The sequence below is a fragment of the Folsomia candida genome, unplaced genomic scaffold, assembly GCF_002217175.1.
Source record: "Folsomia candida strain VU population unplaced genomic scaffold, ASM221717v1 Fcan01_Sc020, whole genome shotgun sequence".
NCBI lineage: Eukaryota > Metazoa > Arthropoda > Collembola > Entomobryomorpha > Isotomidae > Folsomia > Folsomia candida.
In genome coordinates, this window is record NW_019091212.1 from 2,111,985 (window position 1) to 2,134,701 (window position 22,717).

At 38.6% G+C, this 22,717-nt stretch overlaps 3 protein-coding genes across 5 annotated transcripts; 2 read left to right on the forward strand and 1 right to left on the reverse strand.

Annotated features, from left to right (window-relative positions):
* Window positions 1–543: 543 nt before the first annotated feature.
* On the reverse strand, window positions 544–8,833 carry LOC110858003 (post-GPI attachment to proteins factor 6). Its single transcript, XM_022106625.2, has 16 exons — window positions 7,463–8,833; window positions 7,224–7,392; window positions 6,942–7,155; window positions 6,730–6,857; window positions 6,296–6,627; window positions 5,953–6,190; window positions 5,842–5,884; window positions 5,418–5,561; window positions 5,090–5,319; window positions 4,954–5,011; window positions 4,773–4,875; window positions 4,677–4,703; window positions 4,397–4,587; window positions 1,803–1,835; window positions 1,387–1,728; window positions 544–1,322 (listed from the first exon to the last, which is right to left on the reverse strand). The coding sequence occupies exons 1-16, from the start codon at window positions 7,524–7,526 to the stop codon at window positions 1,113–1,115; spliced, it is 2,526 nt and encodes an 841-aa protein (XP_021962317.1). The 5' UTR covers window positions 7,527–8,833; the 3' UTR covers window positions 544–1,112.
* Window positions 1,795–4,345, forward strand: LOC110858004. Its single transcript, XM_022106627.2, has 6 exons — window positions 1,795–2,283; window positions 2,339–2,504; window positions 2,584–2,975; window positions 3,079–3,451; window positions 3,535–3,699; window positions 3,764–4,345. The coding sequence occupies exons 2-6, from the start codon at window positions 2,345–2,347 to the stop codon at window positions 3,904–3,906; spliced, it is 1,233 nt and encodes a 410-aa protein (XP_021962319.1). The 5' UTR covers window positions 1,795–2,283; window positions 2,339–2,344; the 3' UTR covers window positions 3,907–4,345.
* Window positions 8,834–11,114: 2,281 nt separating the features above from the next.
* LOC110858006 (Y+L amino acid transporter 2) lies at window positions 11,115–20,988 on the forward strand. Of its 3 annotated transcripts, XM_035858427.1 has the most exons (16): window positions 11,115–11,333; window positions 11,828–12,478; window positions 12,791–12,855; window positions 12,920–13,358; window positions 16,422–16,547; window positions 16,630–16,723; window positions 16,827–16,871; window positions 16,945–17,068; window positions 17,157–17,260; window positions 17,576–17,672; window positions 17,749–17,823; window positions 17,896–18,055; window positions 18,145–18,237; window positions 18,393–18,664; window positions 18,752–18,937; window positions 19,127–19,173. In XM_035858427.1, exons 3-15 carry the CDS (start codon window positions 12,820–12,822, stop codon window positions 18,872–18,874), a joined length of 1,788 nt encoding a protein of 595 aa, XP_035714320.1. In that variant the 5' UTR covers window positions 11,115–11,333; window positions 11,828–12,478; window positions 12,791–12,819; the 3' UTR covers window positions 18,875–18,937; window positions 19,127–19,173. The 3 variants fall into 3 exon arrangements, with proteins under 3 accessions (XP_035714320.1, XP_021962323.1, XP_021962322.1); XM_022106631.2 differs by lacking the exons at window positions 18,393–18,664; window positions 18,752–18,937 and adding an exon at window positions 19,365–20,988 and having other exon boundaries at window positions 19,127–19,185; XM_022106630.2 differs by lacking the exons at window positions 18,393–18,664; window positions 18,752–18,937; window positions 19,127–19,173 and adding an exon at window positions 19,365–20,988.
* Window positions 20,989–22,717: the final 1,729 nt, after the last annotated feature.

Sequence of the window (22,717 nt, forward strand, 5' to 3'; positions counted from 1 at the left end):
GTCTTTTCCTGCAAATCTTTATGTGAACAGTCAGTCAGTCTGATTATTCCACTGTTTGTGCAGAGTCTGCTGATAGGCAAGAGGTCATCATAAGCAAATCGTTTCCAGTTACATGATTCTCATCATTGTGCACAATAATATTTTTATTTGATGAATTGCATTGCAGGATATAAAAATACGGTTTAGAATTTCACTCGCTTCATCCATGCACGGAAAATTCAGATTGGTTACATAAACTGCTGGAGTCAGGATTTTCTGTAAATAAAAATATGAGCTGAGTGGATGTATGAAATCTGCAGTCTCAATATTACGACCATGAAATGTCAAAGTTCATGATTTTTTTGCATTTTTATTGCAACAGCTCATAATGATTGTAAGTAAGGAAGCGCAAATCGAGGCTACTGTATTTCTGTTATGCAAATGGTGGGAAGTTTTTTGCATATTGTTTATGGAAGTACGAAATGCTCAAAACTAATAAAAACACGGTCTCAAAAATATTTGCATTATCGGAAAGGTGTGAAATATGAGATGAGATGAGATGCATTGACCCAATAATAGCAATAAAGCTTGTTTATTTATACAGATAACATCCAGAACCTATTTACATGATAAGGTTTGCATTATTATTATTGTTATTTCTTGTACTACTACTAATACTACGTAATTACTACTATAGAGCGTAGTATTGCACTGCATCGTGTCACTTATCTAGGGCTGTGTCTGTGTATGGCATTGCATTATACGTATATATTGACGGAGTGAACGATAACACACGAAAGATTAGACAAATCATGTCATTTGTTCAATATTTCATATAAATAATAAAATCTCCTATCTGAAAGGGTTACAAAGATTGAGAATATTCATTAAAATAAAATTATATATTTAGGTCGACAGGGTTATTTATTTAGTAGTTTCATTTAGAGAAATTCAATCACTTCAAGGATAAAATGCGTAATTTATATAAATAATAACTCTTCAAAATATCGGCAAGTATGAGTCTTTTCGTACATATATGTGATGAATGAGTATAAGAAATGCAGTTTTGTAACGAAATACATGCTTTTAACTGACTACTAAAATATATATAGAAATTAGTTGCTTATCACATTTCATTGTGGCCGGTCTTGGACTAAATGGTCCAGTTCGGACGTGACGAAGAAGACGGGACTAGCAGACGATGCTGGTTGATAGTCAGAATTTACGTGGGCCATTTCCGCCGATGAGATCGTATTGTTCAGCTGCAACTTTATGCATCTCTTTTTTGGGAGGAGGTACAACAAAGATATTGCAATTATCGCGTGCCACGCGCTGTGAGTGTACTGCCGACAAAAATTGGTAAATTATCATCAATACAAAAGACAATTAACGCAAATAATTTCTCACCCTGTAATTCTCCTCCGTTTCCACAAAAGCAAAGAGGATGAGACCACTCGCCCCCAGGAGGACGCCTGGGATGAAAATGAGCAGTCGTCCTACCTTGGGCAGAATTATCGCCCCTCTTTGAAAGCTCCGGTAACTCCAGACGGAGACCACGTAGACGAAACCGATAGCAAATGGCAGGGCAAAGACGAGAAGACCGATTCGGTTGTACTCCACCCCGATGGCAATTAGCACCGAGCCAAAAACGTAAAGGACAGAGTCGTACTCCGAAGGACTGTGGGCAATGGCAATTATTGTTACCCAAAATGCCAAAATGGAACAGAAAAAGTCGCAAAACTGGAGAACCTATAAAACATGGAAGAATTTAGTATTGTTGAATGCATATATATAGTTGCTTAATTCCAATTCGTGAGTTTTACCGAATATCTGGTGAGGCAGTACCCATACATTTCCTGGAATATGGAATATGGAATGGAATATTATTGAATTCTACTTTAAAAGTGGAAAGGAATATTTATGGATTCCTGTAAATGAAAGAGTTCTCTAACACAAATTAGGATACGTATCCAAATTCTCCTCAGGTTATAAAATATTCTTTCCCCCCTGCATACATACTCATCTACCGGACAATGTGGTGGTGGACAGTGTTCAGAAGCAATGACAAGGAGAAACTTTAATCTAATCTTCCCTCCATCTGATCTCAGAGATTGTTATTTTCTTGTTTGTGCAATTAATTAAAATTGTGGCATTTTCTAGTTTTCAATAAACTACTGTCGTTAATTGTAGATTTAGTGTAGTGACTTAGTGAGTTGTAGTTGTTTTTTACATGGATTGACGTGACCATAAATAGTTAAAGTTTTTAGAAACCGTTAATCTTGACGTGTTGACTTATTGGAAGATGTAAGTATTATCATATTAGTATTCTTGGAACGTGACTAATTTGCCAATATTGCAGAGAATAATGCCACCTAAATTTTCGAGAGGAGAAAGTGAATCTGATGACGAGAGTGAATATGATGCCGGAAGTGAATATGATGGAGATGAAAGTGACGACTCGAGTGACACCACACCCATCAAAAGAGCAAGATTGTCATCATCATCGACACAATTTGAAACTTCAGGTTTTTTTATGAATTTGCATAAATGTCAGAGCAAACCATATTTTCCGATTATTGTGTATTCACTTTTGTACATATTTAGGCTACGAGACAGAGCCTTCAACACGGAGGGTGACCCGGTCCATGGGTACCGGGGGAGGGACAAGTGCAGCAGCAGCACAAATGGATTTGAGTGATGCCTTTAGTGATGATGATGACGACATTCCCATTTCTGGAGGCTCTCATGATGAGGTCGATTCTGAATCCGACCAGAATCCTCATGATGGAAAACTTTCTTCTCCTTCAACCCATTCTGAGGACCGAGAACGTTCCCCTTGTTCCGTCTATGATTCTGAGGACGAAGAAGATGATAATGATGACCAACTGTCACAGCAAGAGTGGGTGAAAAAGAAAATGAACCAGTGGATTGATCTGGGTTTAGCAAAAACTCAGAGGACATTTTCCAAATCTGAATTCCAAAAATTTCTCAAATATGTGAGCTATTTAAATTAATCCCATATTAAAAACTATTTAGACCATTAAATGAATCATAATTTTGGCAATAATTAATGTGATGAATTATTGACTCTTTTGATAGGGCCAGACATTACTCCAGTCCACAGAAAAAGTAATGCCTTTCGAACCAGCAGATGACTGGGTGGATGATACGGGGATTCCTGAGGATGTCGAGGAAATTGTGAAGGCATTATGGGCAAGAAAGAAAAAAGTCGGGACGAAAGAAGAAAAAGAAAATCAAAATCACACCAGAATTATGCCATCATATACCGTCGTTTGTCGAGATATAGAGGGGATACCTTTACCCTGCAATTGTTCAGGAACTACTTATGTGGATATCTCAAATTTTCGTGTTCATTATCGGAAACATCACACACAAAGTCAACGTTTTAAATGCAAAGTTGATGGTTGTGACTATTCTTCACATTCAGATCACATACAGGGTGTGCATCAAAGTGAGTGAATAATTAATAACCCAAGTTCATTATGTCTTATTATTTATATAATATTAACTATTCCTATTCTGATAAACTTATAGTTATGAAGCAATTCGGATGTGCTTTATGTGGTCGGAAGTTTACAGCAATTGACAACCTTAATGTGCACCAGGAGTGTGGACACGTTGATCCCAAGAAACATAGACTCTTTGCAATTGAGGACGGAGTATTGCAATTTCGACAAAAGAAGGACGGTGATGAGAAAGGTGATTTATGAAATATTTCAAACTGTATGTTGACACATGTACTAATTACATTTACTTGTCATAGTTGGTCACAACGGGAAAGGAGGAATAAAACAGTTTTACACAGTTGAATGGACCCATCCTATAACTAATGACACGAAGTTGGCTTTGGGATACACAGGGAAAAAAATTTCACATCTGCTGCGGACAAAGTTCTTTGGCTACTAGAATACGCTTTGAAGAATAATACAACAAATTCCTGTAAACTGAGGGAGCTGTACATTGCCGGTTATCGACCAAATAACGATGAAGCCAAGAGTACAAATATATTTGTAGTGGGGACTGTTTTGGCCAAAGATGGAAAATTTGTCCTCCGCGATTACACCGGAGCGTATTGTCTACATGAGACATGGGAAAGTCGTGCCACTTTCGAAAACGATATTGAGAGATTAAAGGCGATGGTTGACCGAATCAAAGGAAATTTCCCATAACGGAACCAAGATCGAATAAATCTTCGTCGTGATACTTTCGGAACCGCTCTGGATAATTCCAATGTTCAGCAAGTTGTTAACAAACGGAGTTTTCAGTAAATTAATTATACCGTTGTAGTACATTTGGTTAAAAAATGAATTTAAATGAACCAATAATAAAAAAGTATCGGCAATAAGATAAAAATACAAGTGAAATACATTGCATTTCCAATTCTGTGATCACATACCTGATCACAGGCATGATACAAAGTGGATGAGACCATGGTGCAAAAGTAGACGAGAGCTTGGACGAACATTCTGCGAGAGAGGGCAAGGACGATGGCAGGGGCGAAGAAGATGTTGCTCAGAGTAAGGAGAAGGGTCGTCATGAGGAGGACGGATTTGGGGATAGCTTCCGAGTCGTCGTTACAAGCCCAGCCTAGAATAATTGAAGAATTTCGTAAATTTTCGTAAAAATCAAATCCAATTCATTTAAGATAAAACGAGATGAGGCAACAGTTTACACACCTTTCCGTCCAGCAACACACCGACAAGCTGTAGGAAACATTTTAATTGTATTAAATTTGGCCAACTCAGATGTGTTGTATACAGATATTTATGTACCTGTGTAAAAGTATTGGTTTTTGTGCACTTCTTGGCAGAATCCGTACGAACCACACGCCGAGACTGGTGTCCCATGTGGCGTACGAGAACGGTGAACACAAGGCTGCAAACAAGAACATGGTTTTAATTTTACCAGGAATGTGAAAAATTTTACGGCCTGAGTAAAAATCAAAAATCTAACCTGGGTTCGAATATCGAGTGAGATCAATGCTTCCGGAAGAGCACACATGACAATTGACCTGATGATAATGACGGATATTGTTAATTATATTGAATGCATATTGTTATTAATTCTAAATTTACATTATCAAGCTCACCCCTCATGTTCACAATGCATTTTAAACGATAAATGATATATATCCGCTTCAGGAAACGGTATTGACATGGCATCATTCACAGAGGACAGATTTTTAGACGAGACTTGTAAATGCAGCCCACTCTCGCAGCAAGAAGCTGTCGTTTCCTTTGTATAGTTGCAACAATACGTGCGTGGTCTTCGTCCTTGTTGAACACAAATGTCCACATGCACTGTTTGTATTGTGGCATTCTGTAACCATATTTCATATGAACAATCGAATACTATAAATTACTATATATAGTGAATTTAGTATTATTGGTTGGTTTGTGGGTGGTTGCATAAATTACCATGATAAGCTCATCCAAATGGACACTGATGCTAAGAGTGCCACCAATATCGATGAAAGGCAAGAGTTCGAAAGACGTCCCCACGACTGGGGCAGCCGGGTTGGAATCCGTTAATGCGAGCCAAGTCGTAAACCAGTCTTTTCCCTGAGTAAAAACAGCCATTGCTCTATTTATTTTACCATTTTACTCTCATGTTCAACACACGTGTGAGATGCCCAGATTGCATCAGATTCAGAGCCTCAAATCGACGAAGAAATAAAACAGCTATAAAATGGCAGTTAAATAAACCCAAATGAGCTCACATTCGCAAAACATTAAAGCAGAGGAGAAGAAGAAGCGAACGTCGTAAATTCTTATGATGTATGTATCACTGCAAATTGCTTATATCTGGAAAAATCACCAAGCGTCTAAAGCGTCAATTTACCTCGAGAAGGAATGTATCAGAGAAGTCCTGAGCATGTCGGATTCTGTGAAAAGCAATGTTAATATTTTATACAATAAGATGCCATGATTCAGTATTATTATCCTAGGTTACCTTGTGAGACGAAATGTTGGAACACATGGACACTGATCATCTACAAAGGGCAAAGTTCCACCTCCTCCTTCGCCACCACCAACTTCTTGACTGACATGGTGAGTTGCAGACTTGGTGAAATTGGACGCTGCAGTAGACATGTTCACTTGCATAATTTGATCCTGGATGGACATCGTTGCATTAATTAGTCCAGAAAATTGCTGAAGCAAACTCTTGCTCAGCGTAATCACAGAACACTCTGGAAATTCAGCAAATTTTATTAGAGCGGTAATTAAATTTAGCTATAATTTAAGCAATTTTCATCGGATAAATGATTTTGGACAAATGTCTATTTTCTCTATACCTTCGACCGAAATGGTGATATTGTACTCGACCCTGCTCTCCGTAACGATAAGCAAGTAGTAGTAGGCGTCCGTCCAAGGCAATTCCTCGACACGGGAATAGGACGAGTTTGCATTCCCCGTTACAATAGAATCCGTTTCATTAGCTCGGTAAAATGGGAGGCCTCTATCTCGCATGAAAATTTGGTGGATGCAGGGCAATTCTGCGGCTTGTTTGGCATTATACGTCCCATTGGCAAATACGGCTTTGGAATCTCTAAAACGATGATTGGTGAGAAATCTACAACCGTCAATCTTCAGAGTGAACAAGTTCACACCGTTGGGGATATAAAATCTAGAGACGGAGAGAGAATTAATAATTAAATATTATTAATAATGGGCAATTATTATGTGAAATGTGATATCTGAATGCAATGCAATGACGTCCGACACTTACTTGAAATATGTGAAATGTCTGCTGCTGGTTCGAGTCATTGTGGACTTGAGAGGTAATGTATTGACGTCTGGAACGGAAGACCAAAGACCGACGGATCCAAGACTGTAACGACATTTATGACCTAAACCCTATAATCCACACATACAAAAAATATTAGATGATGCCTATCTTTGAAGATTAGTTAACTATCCCCTCAGAGCAAATATACCCACCTCTTGTTGCACCTTCTGATCCCACGTGTTTAAATATGCTGCCGCAAACCAGTTTCCCGGAAGCGGATTGTAGACCGGAAGGACGGACGCGTCATGCGTTTTGTAGGACGATCTCACCACCACCCTTTGCAGACAGGTGCGATTGACCCAAAAGTCTTTGGGGAAGGTGGCATTGTCCGGTGACATCACGGGGTAACTCCCATGTTGAATATATCTGCAGGCAGAATGGCATAGTTATCGTTCGTGACCTAGGCTGACCTCAAGCATGGTATTATTACTCACATAAATGCCTCCCGCACCGAACACTTGGCATTGTCCATGAAGGCTGCAAACTCAAATGTGGCAACGTTGGCTTCGGGGGGAACATAGTAGTGGAACAGGGTCACGTCTGCATAACTTTTGAAAGGTTGAAGTACTCCTTCCTGGTGTGCTTGAGGGAGCAGAGATTGCACTGGAGACGAATTACGATAAGGACATGGTAATTAATTCACAAGAACAATCTACAAACTTCAGTGACCCACCTGAATTAATGACGATGAAGAGAACCAATAAGCAGATCGTCATGGGGGGTTCGGCCAGTTTCATTTTATGAGGGGTCCTTTTTTACTTTATGGGGATTTTATCTCTATTGAAGTCCCCACGAGGTCAAGTGGTACTAATAATTCATCATAAATACTCCTTGGCACGTCTTATCCAGAAAAATTACAATTTCTAAATTTACTCAGAAGAATAACGTATATGCTGACCAACTATTTTCCAACTTTTGCTTTCATTCCCAAAATCACGAAAATATTTTTGCCTCATTATTAAGGGTTTTCTATTTTTTTAAAATTGAATTTCCCCTCCCACTTAACGATGAAAGTGATGACGATATGATTGCTATGACGATAACAACTCTTCAACTAATCAGTGTGCGTGCCATGACCATGATGGATTCTCATTTTGGCTTATCATCATCCCACGCGTTAGTTTGCATGGTAAACTTGTGATAATACACTAGGACAACATCCAAGAGATGCATGTAATTAAATATCACTTTATGAACCGGTCAAATTGCTCATTATTCTACCAGACGCAACAAAATCTGTCGACATACCTAATACCATAATAAATACCCTGCTTTTCACTCCAAATTCCAAAAATGCTGACGTATCTACATTATATTACTTAATACTGCTCAATTATACTTTATAAATTACGAAAATGCATGGTGTAATAATATCACAAATTTCTCCAGTAAAGTTGCAACGATTGACGTGGTTATTTTATTATTTTTTATGATGGAAATACAATGGATGGATCCGTTTATTTTATTTTATGTTTTATTTATTTTCACGATAGTCCTGGACAGAGACATGATGATTATATAGGCCAACAAACAACACATACATATTTAATTCCCCTCTTTTGCCGAGTGCAGTTAGTTTCGCGTTATTAATATCGACTTTGCCCTTGAGAGAGACGCTTATCGATCCATTTTGCTTTAATGTTCAATCAAGCACAATTTCGTGTAGCGACGATAATAACAAACGCACGAGTTCAACGGGCTTGTTATGGGAGTCGTTTTGTTTGTAAACATGACACTTTTTTAATATGACAAGCTCAATAACACGATTTCAGCATCTCTTTCACCACCACGACCACTACCACCACTGGTACAAATTAGTGAAGCAGGTTTACTACGAAATTTTTGAAAGATTTTCGGTTTTTTGAAAGAAATATTTGTTCAGTTCGGATGGAGATGTCGTTTTAGGTCTGGCTGGCGGCTGTATGCGAGTAAAAAGCAAGTGACAAAAGTGCTTCCCTACAACTCCTGTATGGTCGGTGGATGATATAACAAATATTAAACCACGACTGTATATAAGCTATAAAGCGTTTTACAGCAAAAAGTGCAAGATTCTCAGTCCTGCCCTTCTGAGCATGAGTTAAAACTTGGTGTCTGCTTTTATATGGGCAAAATAGCAACCCAACCCTTTGTTCTCAACGAGTATCGAGTGGTGGGTGCATACTGGAGGAAATATCGACATGAATTTTTAATACTCTGACTGAATTAATTCATTTCCATTTTCAGAGTAAATAATTCAGATTTATGAAATAGATTTTGTAACGAATTCTGACGTGTGTAGCAACGTTTTTGAAGTTTACGAGTAAATCCTTTGTAAAGCCAATAATTTATTGGCAATAATGCAGATTCGTGAATGAATGTGTGGCGTGGTTGGGGTTTGGCACTCGGTTCAGAAACAATAAATTATGACATAAAGGTCACGACCAGCTAAGGAGGGGAGCTTGCGAGGTTGATAATAACAGATCTTGATGCCCTTTGGATATGTGGTAGGGACCCATGAGTGTACTATAACCCTGAAGTGGTTTGACTCCATGGCCCCATCTGCGCCCGCCACACCCACTCAAAAATGCCCAAAAAACGCTTTCACTCCAGTTTTCACTCACTCAAATCCACGTCAAAAATCCAATTTTACTCGGATTTTGAAATTTCTTTCACCATTACACTCCCAGATAGTTGCTTTCTTCAATCCAATATCAAACTCAATTTTGCTGATGACTATTTCGCAGGCATAATTTGCGTTGTTGATTACTACGACAATCCTCATTCCGAATTGCAATTTTTAAAAATACTAAAAATTTCGAAAAAATTGAGTTTGATATTGGATTGCAGAAAGCAACTATCTGGGAGTGTAATGGTGAAAGAAATTTCAAAATCCGAGTAAAATTGGATTTTTGGCGTGGATTTGAATGAGTGAAAACTGGAGTGAAAGCGTTTTTTGAACATTTTTGAGTGGGTGTGGCGGGCGCAAATGGGGCCATGGAGTCAAACCACTTCAGGGTTTTAGTTCACTCATGGGACCCTACCACATATCCAAAGGGCATCAAGATCTGTTATTATCAACCTCGCAAGCTCCCCTCCTAAGACAAAGCAACCTGTGAAAGTCACGTTCATTAAGTTATGTATGATAGATTCTCTCCATTTTTTCAGTATGGATTCACATATTAAGTATTAGTAGCAAACCTTGCTACTTGGCTGGAGAATAAGGTATACGTACGTACATACGCATCTGCAAAACAACATATGTCGATGCCATGTTTTGCATATGGGCGAGCCAAAGGTTGGCTGCTTATTGAATATTATTTTTATTATGTGATAGTGATGGCATATTATAACCCCACAGGGACAAAGTTGGCAAGGTTTACTAACTCTGGAGTCTCTCTCTCCTATTTCTGTTCTCTCTGTTCTCTGTGATCCATTGTCTAAGCAAAATTCATGTTTAGACTTTTTATGACCAAGTTATTTTGGGAGTGTGGTGTGATGCAACGTGTGGGGACGGCTGTACCCATCCATCCGTTCTTAGTTAGTGATGCAACCTCTTGCAAGTTTTACTCTGAATACCGACGAGGACGCCACGTCAAATCAAAAGCCTGTGAAAAAAGCCAAGTTTTACAATTGAACCCACTAAAATGAACTTGATGGATATCATGCGCATACCGACTACGGGGAGAACTTGTTGCAATAATAGTAGTAGTAAATAAGTAGTAGTAAATGCCACATGAAAAGTATGTATCCACATTTATTTACAGTGTAACAACCCCATGTGCAAATGAGGTATGTCTCTCTTCCTACAATATGCCCTGCACACTTGCTTATCACCGACTTATTAACATGAAACCAGGAATGATCCACATTCTTGGTTGACATTTCTTTTCGACTAATCTTTCCCACTTCCTCTCTAACCCGCATAAAACAAAAGGTGTAGATAAATAGTTAATATATTTAGTTCAAATGTGTGTAATGAAACTCATCATTTTGCTCCACTGCACGGTTCATCAAGTGCATTTGCATATTACCATCTGGAGAAATATTTGCTACAAATTTGCAAGTTTCGACTGGAGTAATCATGCTAATCAGAGTCATCGTTCACATGTAATTTCTGCCGTTTGTTTTGCCTAATGGCACATGAATCCGATTGCATAGGAGGAGGCATGGATTAGGGCGTGTAGTGTAGTTGTAGCATCATTTAGGTACGCGCATATTATGCGACTTGTGCATACATACATATGTCATAATGCTCTTCTGGTTGTTGCTGGAGTACTTTTGGAGAAGATCGAGAGGGGGAAAAGTCGTCGTGTCATCAGCCGTTTTCGATCGATTTCGGAGCGAGATTTCCTCCCACACCGAGCAAGGAGCAAAGCAACATTATTGCAAAGAACTGCTTTTTCAGTCCGCAGTCGCGATGAGGACCAGACACCGTGAAACTACTACTTTCCTCGTCTCCCTTTCTTTTATTTCCAGTCTCGAATTGCTCAATCTCGAATGAGTTACAATATTACAAAATGATTCATCTATTGAGCGGATAGCACTCTTTTTCTCGACAATTTTTGGTAAGCTATAATCTCAGAAATTTTTACCGTTTTTTAATTTTTTTATAAATCGCATAGGAATTATTTTATAATCGTAAAATATTTCTAGCAGTAGGTGTTGCATCATTTGTTTAAGAAGGAGTGCCGCGTGTACAATTTTATCCATAAGGCGTTATTCTAACGACTGTGCCCACTTTCCTACACAGAACATATTACACTTGTGGATAACACGGTTTCACACATTTTTGCGGAGATTGTGTACATGTGTACGTTTCTTTAAAATAGTCGAAAATTGTTAGTTGCCCTCTAAGCGATTAGAAGCCGGCCTCCATCCATCCATCTATTCTAGTGACAAAAGTCAGCTACACCAAGATCACGAGATCATGTACATCCATGCGACTATTTTACGTAAAAATTTAGCCAAGCTAGCCGTATCTTATTAACAAGACGACTTCTCTCCGTGAGCACAGTGTTGGTTCGTTTGGTGATAATGTGTTTTCTTTTGTTTTGCGTAGGTTGATGTTTTAACAGCCAAGTCGGAAGAATTGGAACGGTTGGACGGTTTTGCATAAAAAGACGAGAGAAAGAGAGACGCAGAAAAGACGACGAATAGCCATCTTTGCCATCACTCCACCATCGGGCGAATAGATACATCCATCCATCCAGCAGTGTAATAAATTCAACTCCACGTTAGACAACTTGGAGTGAGATCATTTGTGAGACTGACTCTGGTTCAATGGTGAACACAGTGCTGCTTTGTTAGTTATACCACTTTTGCCCATTGACGAGTTTGCAACGAGTTTAGCTTTAGTTGGTTGGTGGCAAGGAATCGAGTTGGACACCAGGCCGGCTTGCATCTCAGTTTTTGCACACCCTTCCATCAACTGGCAAAATTTGCATCAATGAGGAAGCAGTTTGCAAATTATAATAATAATCAACAAATATTTATAATAATCAACATCTTGGAACAGTTAGTGGACAAATTGTGCTCTTTTCTCAGAACTTGAAGGAGTGTAGTGACCGTGGAAGAGTGGACTGGACGCTGATCACACCGTTGCGTTGAGTTCCATTTTTTCTCGCCTTGTCAATTCAGATTTTAGGAGGGGATTTTTGCGTCGTGAAATTGACGTGGCTTTTTGTTACCTGATTCGTTCCGGAAAGTGAAAGTAAGACTTTTATTTTATGGATTTCCATTGAAAACTAAAGCTACACACACGACCATGTCCGTTTCCCAATTAGCGTGTAGCATTGTAATGTCTTACATGGAGTTTGAGGAGGTGTGCGAGTAGGAATCTGTAAAGAATTTAAATCTCAATCTTTCCCGTACTAAAACCGTTTTATGTATTAGCGTGCTTAGAATTCTACCCCCCATACAATTATGAGAACATCCTTTTACGACTAATTTTATGACACTTAGCGTTTATCCTATTATTCACACTATCCTCACATATATATATATTTGTTCTTCCCTGAAACAGGTTCAATACATAGGAGTCAATCCCTCACAATGGTCGACACGAAGCAGGACACGAAGTACTCGGAGGTAAACATAAATAAATTATTATTTCTGGTTCCCAAACTAAAAATCCGCCTCCTAATTTGTGCAGGTCCCGGCCTCCGAGGACAAGAAGGAAGCCGTTGGTCTCAAGCCGCAAATGACCCTCATGAACGGTATCACCGTCATTGTGGGGAGTATCATCGGATCCGGCATTTTCGTCGCTCCCACCGGCGTCTTGGTAGGAACGGGGTCTCCAAACTTGGCTCTCGTCGTGTGGACCGCTTCTGGCGTATTTTCTCTCGTGGGAGCCTACTGCTATGCCGAGCTGGGCTGCATGATTTCGAAAAGTGGGGCCGACTATGCCTACATCATGGTGACGTTTGGCCCCTTCCTGGCTTTCATCCGGTTGTGGGTGGAGTGCATGATTGTCCGACCCTGTTCCCAGGCCATCGTGGCGCTCACATTCTCCACCTACATTTTGAAACCCTTCTTCCCAGATTGCACTCCGCCGGACGAGTCGATCCGCCTTCTGGCGGCTGTCGTCATTTGTAAGTTCACTTCATCTGCTTGTCTTTTCGCTGCAACGAACACTTTCTCTGCCAGATCTCGTCACGATATAAATTGCACGATTTATGGACCTTAATGAGCAGCATGGAGTGTCTGAGATTTGATTCAATCAGCCAATTTGTCCCCTAAATTGCATGCATATGTACATCAGGCGTACGCAATAATGATGTGTGACTACGAGCCAGATCCACCAGCATCAGCAGACTAGCCTAATTATTTACAACTTGCCAACCCAATGATTTATTTTTTTTGCCACAAGAAGCATTTTCCCTTCTTGTTTGTTTTGATGCAGTTTGTGAGACAAGTAGCACCAGTCGACTGCACCAGTGATAATGTCTGATAACTACCATCACATCAGCAAATTTACTCAGACACACATACAAAAAAGACCACGACTGACAGAAGTCTCGTCTGGAATTGGATCATCACTGTGATGATGGTATCAAAAAAGTAATGAAATTTCGCTTAATCATTGATCCTGCTGCTCGGAGGATGAAAGGGTAGCAAGTGCATACATAAGAATGAGCTGTGTACATATGTACATTACTATTATCATATCATGCAGAGATCCCTGCCTGCCCAAGCCGGCGTACACAAAGCCACTGCCAAATTCCATGTACACTGCAATTTATTTAGATCAACATCAACATTCAAATAGTAACGAACTAAACATTTTTCATTGATTGATTCTTCTTATCGGGGATCGAGGATCGGAAGAAGAGCAAGAACAAGATTATCGGAATAGGCTGTGAATCACTTGATGTTTCACAGCTCATTTATTTGTTTGCCCCAAATCGACATGAAATTATTTCTATCCATCGACCGACCGACCGACGTGAGACTTGCGTTATAGCGATGCCAACTGTTATTTATTTCGCTTTCTTCAACATTTTTTGTTATTATTTCGATCCAATTACGTAATATGACGCTTCTATTCTTATATCGTCACCTCTCCATCATCCTTTTACTGCGTTCTTCACCATTTCGCGAATCCGTCTCACTTTACCTCCTGCAGAAACTCTACTTCATAGCACTGGATTTCTCATGCTCACTCTGCCCCTCACTTACTGAGAGCGATAGCATATTCCAGTTCAGGTGAAGAAGTAGAATCGTTCATATGAATAAAAAGCAAATTCATTCCAGTCGCCTGCACCTGTTAAGCCGTGGTGCGGTTGAGTTTTCATTGTCTTCTTCTGCTATTAATACGTTTAGACAAGTGTGCATGCATTGCTTGTGGTATGGTGGCACTGAAAAGACATAACCATGCCACTCATTTATGTAGCAATGCCAATAGTACAATCCACATGCACTTGCTTTGTGGCTACCTAATAGCCGTTGAAGAACTGCATAAAATTATGGGCATTTCACCGCTTACGCTTATTACCAGTCAGTGAATGTCTACTACCACCTCCCGAGGTTGGGAAACCCATCAAAATTTAACTCAGCACTATTCTCTGGAAGTTGCATGGATTTTACAAATTGAAATTACATACACAGCAGCGTGAACTCTTGCATTTGCTTCTGATTTAAATTCATAACGCCAGCAGGTTTCCAACAGGTTGTTGAGAAATTTCGAGTTCCACCTCCACTTCAAGACGGTGCATAATTCTGTCTCTGTGAATTCATATGTATGCGGGTTCTCGTGTTGTAATTGGTGCAATTAAACCCATTAATTGTTGTCTTCTCCTTTTACGGCTGCTCCAGTTTACACGGCTCAAAACTTACTCGTGTAGGATATGTACCTAAATATATTCCCAGCGGATTGAAGTGAAGCATGTATACTGACTGACACCAACTCATAAACATTTTCTGAGTTGGACCACATTTTTTTATGTGGGAATCAGCAGCACAGTTGAAAATTGTATGGGAAAGAGGAGCTGTTGTAAAATGATTAAAAGGAAATTTGGCGGAAAATGAGGGAGACTGTGGCGCTGGAAGGGGGCGTGGTTGGTGGAACGGAACCGGAACTTTGCTTCGAGATCATGTAGCCTCATACAACATGGATGCGTTAAAATTAAAATTATGCAACCCTTTGTTTGCCTCGACACCAGCCAACCAGTCTGATTTCATGGTGAAGATAATAGATTTGCACTAAATCATTCTCTCCTGATGGAGATCAGATGTTCGTTGAACTTGGCTTGTTAACAAGCAGACAATTGTGGTGCTTAACATATGAACATGGATAATTACCGGACGAGGTTTCCACGCTCCTTTTCGTATGCAAAATAATTGTGAGTTTAACTATGTGCATATGTGCATGGTCGAAAATCCCAACATTTTTTAATTGCATTATTATGTCACCTAGTTTTAATGTGGAAAAAATCAAGATCAAAAATCAAGTCTTTAAATGACTAGATATGAAGGTCCATAAACACATATGTACCACAATTTTTGCCACTCTAAGTAATTTTGACCACATCATAAATAAGTAATCCATAAAATTAACAAACAGAACTTGTCCATTTCGCTCGCCTGGGAATTCCTAATAATATTCAATTCCAGAGTGAAATCCTCTTCGTATCGTCTTGCGTTATCTAACAAATGCAAATTTAGAGCAGTAAATAATAAGCTAAATGTACCATTTTTGATGGCGTGGATGTACTTGGGATTTGTGTGTATATTCTTCCTTGCATGTGTCTCAGAGCTGACTAGTAATCCGGTGCACATGCATTCGATCCACTATAAATTTTATCTTATCTTAGCAATAAAAACGTGGTGAGAGCAAAGGGATCCGTTTCACATATACTGAATTAATTGCCAATAGCTTCATCACCGCTGTAACCCAATTCAGACAAAATCTCAAATTTTATGGAGATTTTTTATGTCAACATTAATAAAACTGTGAGATGGAAGCTTTATCATTTTGACATGTCCGGTTGAAACGAGTTTAAGACGAGGGCGAAGATTTCATTTTTTAATGAGCAATTAAACAAGTACATAGTAGATGGATTTTCCTCTTTTTCGACATTTCCAAAAATGGAAAAATCCGGTGAAACGATGACAATGATGCTGGACTCGGTTGAAATGAACTCTATTGTCTCCAGGTTTCCTGACATTTGTCAACTGTTGGAATGTCAAGTGGGCGACGACGATTCAAGATTGGTTCACCTACGCCAAACTCCTCGCATTATTCATGATCATCGGAACTGGTGTTGTGCAGCTGTGTTATGGTAAAAATAATGAATGCGTGTAGCCATCCATTCATGCGAATCATTTCTTGTCAAACTGTTTCTAAAAGCGATTGGTTTTTAGGAAAAACGGAATATTTCACGTGGGAGGGGACAGAAGCGGATCCTACCAAAATTGCTCTCTCCTTCTACTCGGGTCTCTTCGCGTACAATGGATGGTACTGAAATTAGATTCTTCTTTGGATCAATTATGGCGTTTAATTCTAATATTATGATAAAATATTAGGTAAAAATCATTGTTTTTATATTGCTTTTTATCAGGAATTACTTGAACTTTATAATTGAAGAAATGAAGGACCCCGTGCGGTACGTGCTTTACAAAGAGTAAAAATAATTCGAAGAGTGACTGGTGATAAAGCCTGTGCTTTTTTATCAACAGCGATTTACCAAGGGCGATCGGGATTTCCTGCATTCTCGTCATGGTCGTTTATGTCTTCACCAACATGGCTTTCTTTACCACCTTAAGCCCTTCAGAGATTTTGGGGTCCACCGCCGTCGCTGAGGTTAGTGGATGAAATGTCATAACTAGATCGTCGTATTTGTTACACTTGGATGGACTAGATGTGCTAATTTGTGGTCATATTTTTACAGACATTTGCCCAACGACTCTACGGTTCCTACGCTTGGATAATTCCAGTCGCAGTAGCCATGTCCACTTTCGGTGCTGTGAACGGAATCCTTCTCACTTCCTCAAGGTATTCTAGACACTCGTGCAATTTGGGGTTTAGAAATTTATGCAATCTCACCAATTATCTGTTGAGGGTGTAGCAACGTGCTAATCAATGCCAACAGGCAATTTGAGAGACCACATCGGTCCGTCACTTTATTTGTTAGCACAATTAAAGAAGAGCTAAACAGTTTATTAGCAAGACGAACCTTTTTGATTGGCTCTCCACGTGGCGTGAACATCCAACACGCTCCAAAATAGCTCTCCCACCCAGAAAACTTTCGATAACTGTTTACTCCGTCATTATGTAATATTGATGATTATGATAACTGGTTAATTGCAGACTTTTCTATGCTGGTGCAATGGAAGGTCAGATGCCCGAAGTGCTAACTATGATCCAAACTGAAAAGAATACTCCTGCACCCGCCGTCTTGTTTGTTGTAAGTTGTCGTCACTACGTCATTAAACGGATGAGTTTTAGACAAAATATTGGATCTAATTTCAATATTCTTTCAGGCACTGTTGTCACTCCTCTACTTGACTTCTTCCAATATCGTGGTGCTTATCAATTATGTAGGATTCGCCACTTGGGTGCGTAGCCAAGAATTGCGATATTATTATTTTCTTAAGTGTGCATGCATACTAATTTCAACTTATTTGCAGTTGAGCATCGGTGCCGCAGTCTGTTGCATCCCAATCCTCCGTTGGAAGCAGCCCGATCTTCCAAGACCCATTAAAGTGAACATGTTTTGGCCAATCAGTTACATCATCTGTACAATCATCATCACAGTCGTACCTATGTTTGCCGACCCTATTACCACAGGTGCGGATTATGTTTTCACAAAATTCCTTACCAACTTCGATACTTACGATTCCCGGATCGATTAATGTAATGACTGTTTCTTTACGTAGGAGTCGGCCTTCTTGTGATCCTCAGCGCTGTGCCAGTGTACTTTCTCTTTATTGCGTGGAGAAACAAGCCCAAATGTGTGCAAAGCATCATTAGTAAGTGTCATCTCGAAAGAAACAAAAACAACTTATTGCGCTTTTTTCCCTCCGAGTGGATTAAACACTAAATTACATTTACATACAAACACTAAAGAAAGAATTGCTAACTATTAGCTAATTGCGTTGTGCAATCCCGTTTTCTTCTGCTACAGCGTATTTTACTAGAATCGCCCAAATTACTTTCATCGTCCTGCCACCATTTGAAAAGATGCGCGGTGACGTAGGAAATATTCCGCTTAATGATAGCTTTATAATGACGCCGGGTTTGATGTGTGGCGATAAAAGGACGCCTCGGAATCAACCACAACGGAATCGTGCTGGTCTATGGGCTAAATCTCCATGTTGTTCTGGTGCAAGTCATCTTTCATCTCCGGACGAATTGTCCAACTTGGTCGTGTCGCCTGGATCTACGGAAGCTGCCAAAGTACAGGAAAACTTTGCTTTAACTCTAAACAAAGATGACAATTACACTTTAATTAAACACGAAATGCTTTTACTTAACTTTATTTAGCTCATAAGTCGGGGAAAGCTTGTGCTTCGAATGGAAAATGTGGACCAAAATAAACCAAGGAGAATCCCTTCATCCAGCAGTAGCAGTAGCAGCAATAACAACAATGACATTTCATTCCTATAAAATAAATCCTGCCCTCCCCACCCCTCGTATTTTGCTAAAGCTTGTATTAGATAGATATTTGCGGTATAGTACATTTTTAATTAATAATTTATTTAATTAATGCACTTTTCCCTGAAACCTTTGAATGACACTGGTTGGCGTATTACACAGATTTGGAGTATACTTACGGCGTATTATAAGCATAAACCGAATTTTTGATGATTTGAAATTTTATGATGTATGTAAATGCAACTTCGTATATATTATTTTCAGACGGGACGACACAGCTTTTGCAAAAGCTTCTTATCGTGCTGCGACCATCTTAAAATGAGGTGCTTATCTTACCAGGGTTTTGTAGCAGTGTCACTAGTCAATGTTATCTTAGGGATGATTGATTGATCAATATTACAATGATAAGCCTTCTGCTTTCTTCATGCTCAATCTCATTCAGTTATTTTTTTTATTATCAAGGTAAAAATGATAACAATGTTTTTATATTTTTCTATTATAGCCACGACTACTCAAAACTTACAAAAGTTACTGATCGTTCTGGCACCTGAGAGACCTGCAAAGGTGTAACGTCTCCCATCCCATAATAGCCATGGATTACTAACAACAACTCGTAGTCAACGTGTTCGTGTAGCTTTACGTAATTTAAGAATAATGTTTCCTAATTTTATGTTGTTAAAAAAACCAGCTTTGCAAAAGCTAAGAATTCTAATCGACAAAGTCGCAATCTTTGTTCACTCTCTTAATTCAACTAGCAGATTTTTAGACGTCAGCAGAAAAAGACTGGCTTACGTTACTAGTGGTGCTTACATATACATAAATCTTATCAAGGACTTGGCGTGGTCATTACGTGTCCGTATAAAAAATACAATTATTATGTGCCCTAAATTGACTGTTACCTTCATTAGCTTTATCATCATAACAGAGTTTTGCGAGCAAAAAGGACGAAACAAAATCTTGCAAGAATATAATTCGCGTAGTTTAGTATAGATTAAATCTGATAACAAATACTTACAAAAATGTGAGCACAATTATAAAGCCAGGCCCAAAAGCAGTAAATCATGAATTTGCAAAAACAATTAGTATCTAATTAAGAAAAAAAGTGAATAGTTCATATTAATAGCGACAAATTTGTACTGTAAACTGCATCCATATTACTGTATGTATATAGTTGCTAGGAATAGAAGTGTATTTTTGTATGAAGGGCAATTTTTGAAACTACTGCATTTACATACATACTGCTCCTGATGTGCTGCTTAATTGCTACTTATTGATGGTGGTGAAGAAACAGAAATTTTGAAACATTTTACATTTAATAATTTCTTTCGTGTGAATCTGAATGTTTTTTTTTATTTTAAATTTTATCGTTATTTGTAAGTTATTTCAGTGTTGTTGTTGTTGTAATGCATCACATAAATTTAATTCTGCTTTTTAATCAACACCGGTATTTATTCAGTAATTTTCATTGTATGCAATTTTAAATTGAAAATGGTAATTAATGCTCTGATTTGAATATTATTAGTTGTTGAGCTTTTATTACTTCCTGGTGATTTCCTCTTTGTTCTTGTACTGATATTAAGTTAAAAGTCATTCCTGTTTCTATTGATTGCCGTCTTGTTACAATTTGTATGTCAATTATAATTATATTTAGTATTTATCAAGTAAGTATAAGCATTGATTTGATCCCCCAAAAATTTATTTCCATTTCTATACATACACACATAAGTGCACTATCTAAGAAAAATGTCAAATCATGATTCACATTATTATTACTAAGCATACTTATCATCACCAAGCCGCCCCTTAAAAACGCTTCGCTCTTATCAACCGAAAACTCTTCCCGAAGACAATAATAAACATAATAAACGGGGTTAGATAAGGTAATAATAGAGTGAGGATTTGATACTAATACTACTCGTGCACCTTTTCCTTCATGCACCGTGAATTATTATAGAAATTACGTGAAATCAGAGTGTAAAAAAAAACATCACACAAGTGCAACATTGTTAAACGTGTCTGTATTAATGGTCAATATGTGGACTGGATATTATGTAAGAACAATTTCCACAATAAGTTATTGATCAGGACAATAAAAACGAATTTGCCTTATTTCCTCTTAACATTTACATGCACAGCAATTATAAATATTTACATTGTCAAAGTTTAACTTTGCTTTCCATTCATAATTACATGCATACATAGATGAAAACATGTCACAATTAAAGTAAAATTCATTGCCACTTTCTGATAATAAAGATCCACTCAATAATTTATCACATCACAACAACATCAACAATTTTTTTTTTAATTCACAAACTGAAACATTTTAACACACAGCTTGTGACCACTCTTTTTTCAGTCGATCAATTAATATCAAATTATAATTTATACCGCAAAATCTGTGTAATTGCCAGCATGCTAAATCATAGTTCAGTCTTGTAGTGATGCAATCAATGCTGTCTCTAGTTCAAAAAAGTATGAATAAATAATTCAATGCAAAAATCGAAGGAATGGTAATAATTTTAAACTTTATTTCCCATGAAATTGATCATTAAATGTCTTGGTGGATGCATTTGTTAAATAGTTGGATTGGAAAGAAGTTGGGGTTTTTTCTTCCTCCGACTAAAAAAAGGTCCAGAGGTGTCGTGTCGTGATAACTGGGAGGAGGCGAAGAAGACGTATCTCCCCCGAAGAAAGTGGAACACTGCAGTTGCGGAGAGAGGAGTTGTTTAGTTTAGTTGGGAAAAGTTATCGGAGGAAAGATTGAAGATGTGAAATGTAAATAAAAATTTTGCCTGTTTGAGTCCCTGGAGAGAGGAGGAGAATGCAGTCTATTGTTGGGAAGTAAATATATCGACGCTACATATATACGTGGCAAATGGTGGTGGTGTTATAAAGGACGAGGATTCCCAAACCTCTGAAGAGCGATAAATTAATAAGGGTGAGAAGGCAAAGGTTTTAAGACCCCGAATTCGGATCACAATCCCAAAAGCGATAGATATAAATGGTGATTGATTGTCCTCCTGTGTCTCAATATTGTCTCAGCCCCAACCACCACCGCATTTCCACTTCTCCTCCTCCTCCTCCTCCTCCTATAGCTTCTTTAACTTGCCAATTCTGTATCATCTCTCGGGTTATCTGTCCACACCGGATGTAAAATATGTGTCGAAAAATGGAGCAACTGATCCAATACTATTTGTATGAATGGTGATGATCATGTGGAAACAAGTCGAAAAAGAGCCAGAACTACGTATGTGCGATGACATTTTTTGTGCTCCCTTTGAATTTATTTTCCTTTTGAGATCAGACGGATTTCAAGAGGTCTTCTTCATCGAGAAAGTACACGTATCAAATTCGCAGCTTATTTTTACTTTTTTCCATTTTGTAGCAACTTTGCTCTCCTGCTGTCCTCGTTTCAATCTGGTGGCCCCCTTACTTGCCTCGGACAAAGTAGGCAATCCAATCCAAATGCATAAATAAAGGCTCAACTGAGGCCAAGCAAACTTCTCCGATTGCAAAAACTTCAAACGAGGATCAATCAGGGGACAGAGAATTTTTTGTACCCTATTCTTCTCATCTCTCTCGAAAAAGCTGGTCCTAGGGTGCAGAATAGTTTTTGATCGACACAATTTTCGTAATGGGATCATTTAGTTGGGAAAATTTAATTTAAAGTGAGCAGGCAATTTTATAGGGACGCCATTAGATACTTATTACTCCTGATAAATCTCACATTCCTCTTTTTTCTCGTATTGACAAACTACTTGAACTAATAACAACTCTTAAATTGCTATGCTTAATGGAGGAGGAGAAAGGGAAAGAGCATTGTTGACTCGTAAATATATTGCAGTTTGCCGT

Coding starts and splice junctions, on each gene's coding strand:
- LOC110858004 (XM_022106627.2), top strand. CDS start 2,345: ATGCCACCTAAATTTTCGAGAGGAGAAAGTGAATCTGATGACGAGAGT. Junction 3,452..3,534: donor CATACAGGGTGTGCATCAAA/GTGAGTGAATAA, acceptor ATAAACTTATAG/TTATGAAGCAATTCGGATGT. Junction 3,700..3,763: donor GAAGGACGGTGATGAGAAAG/GTGATTTATGAA, acceptor TACTTGTCATAG/TTGGTCACAACGGGAAAGGA.
- LOC110858003 (XM_022106625.2), bottom strand. CDS start 7,526: ATGAAACTGGCCGAACCCCCCATGACGATCTGCTTATTGGTTCTCTTC. Junction 7,156..7,223: donor TCGGTGCGGGAGGCATTTAT/GTGAGTAATAAT, acceptor TTCTGCCTGCAG/ATATATTCAACATGGGAGTT. Junction 1,836..4,396: donor TGTATCATGCCTGTGATCAG/GTATGTGATCAC, acceptor TCCATATTCCAG/GAAATGTATGGGTACTGCCT.
- LOC110858006 (XM_035858427.1), top strand. CDS start 12,820: ATGGTCGACACGAAGCAGGACACGAAGTACTCGGAG. Junction 12,856..12,919: donor AGGACACGAAGTACTCGGAG/GTAAACATAAAT, acceptor TAATTTGTGCAG/GTCCCGGCCTCCGAGGACAA. Junction 16,724..16,826: donor CTCTTCGCGTACAATGGATG/GTACTGAAATTA, acceptor GCTTTTTATCAG/GAATTACTTGAACTTTATAA.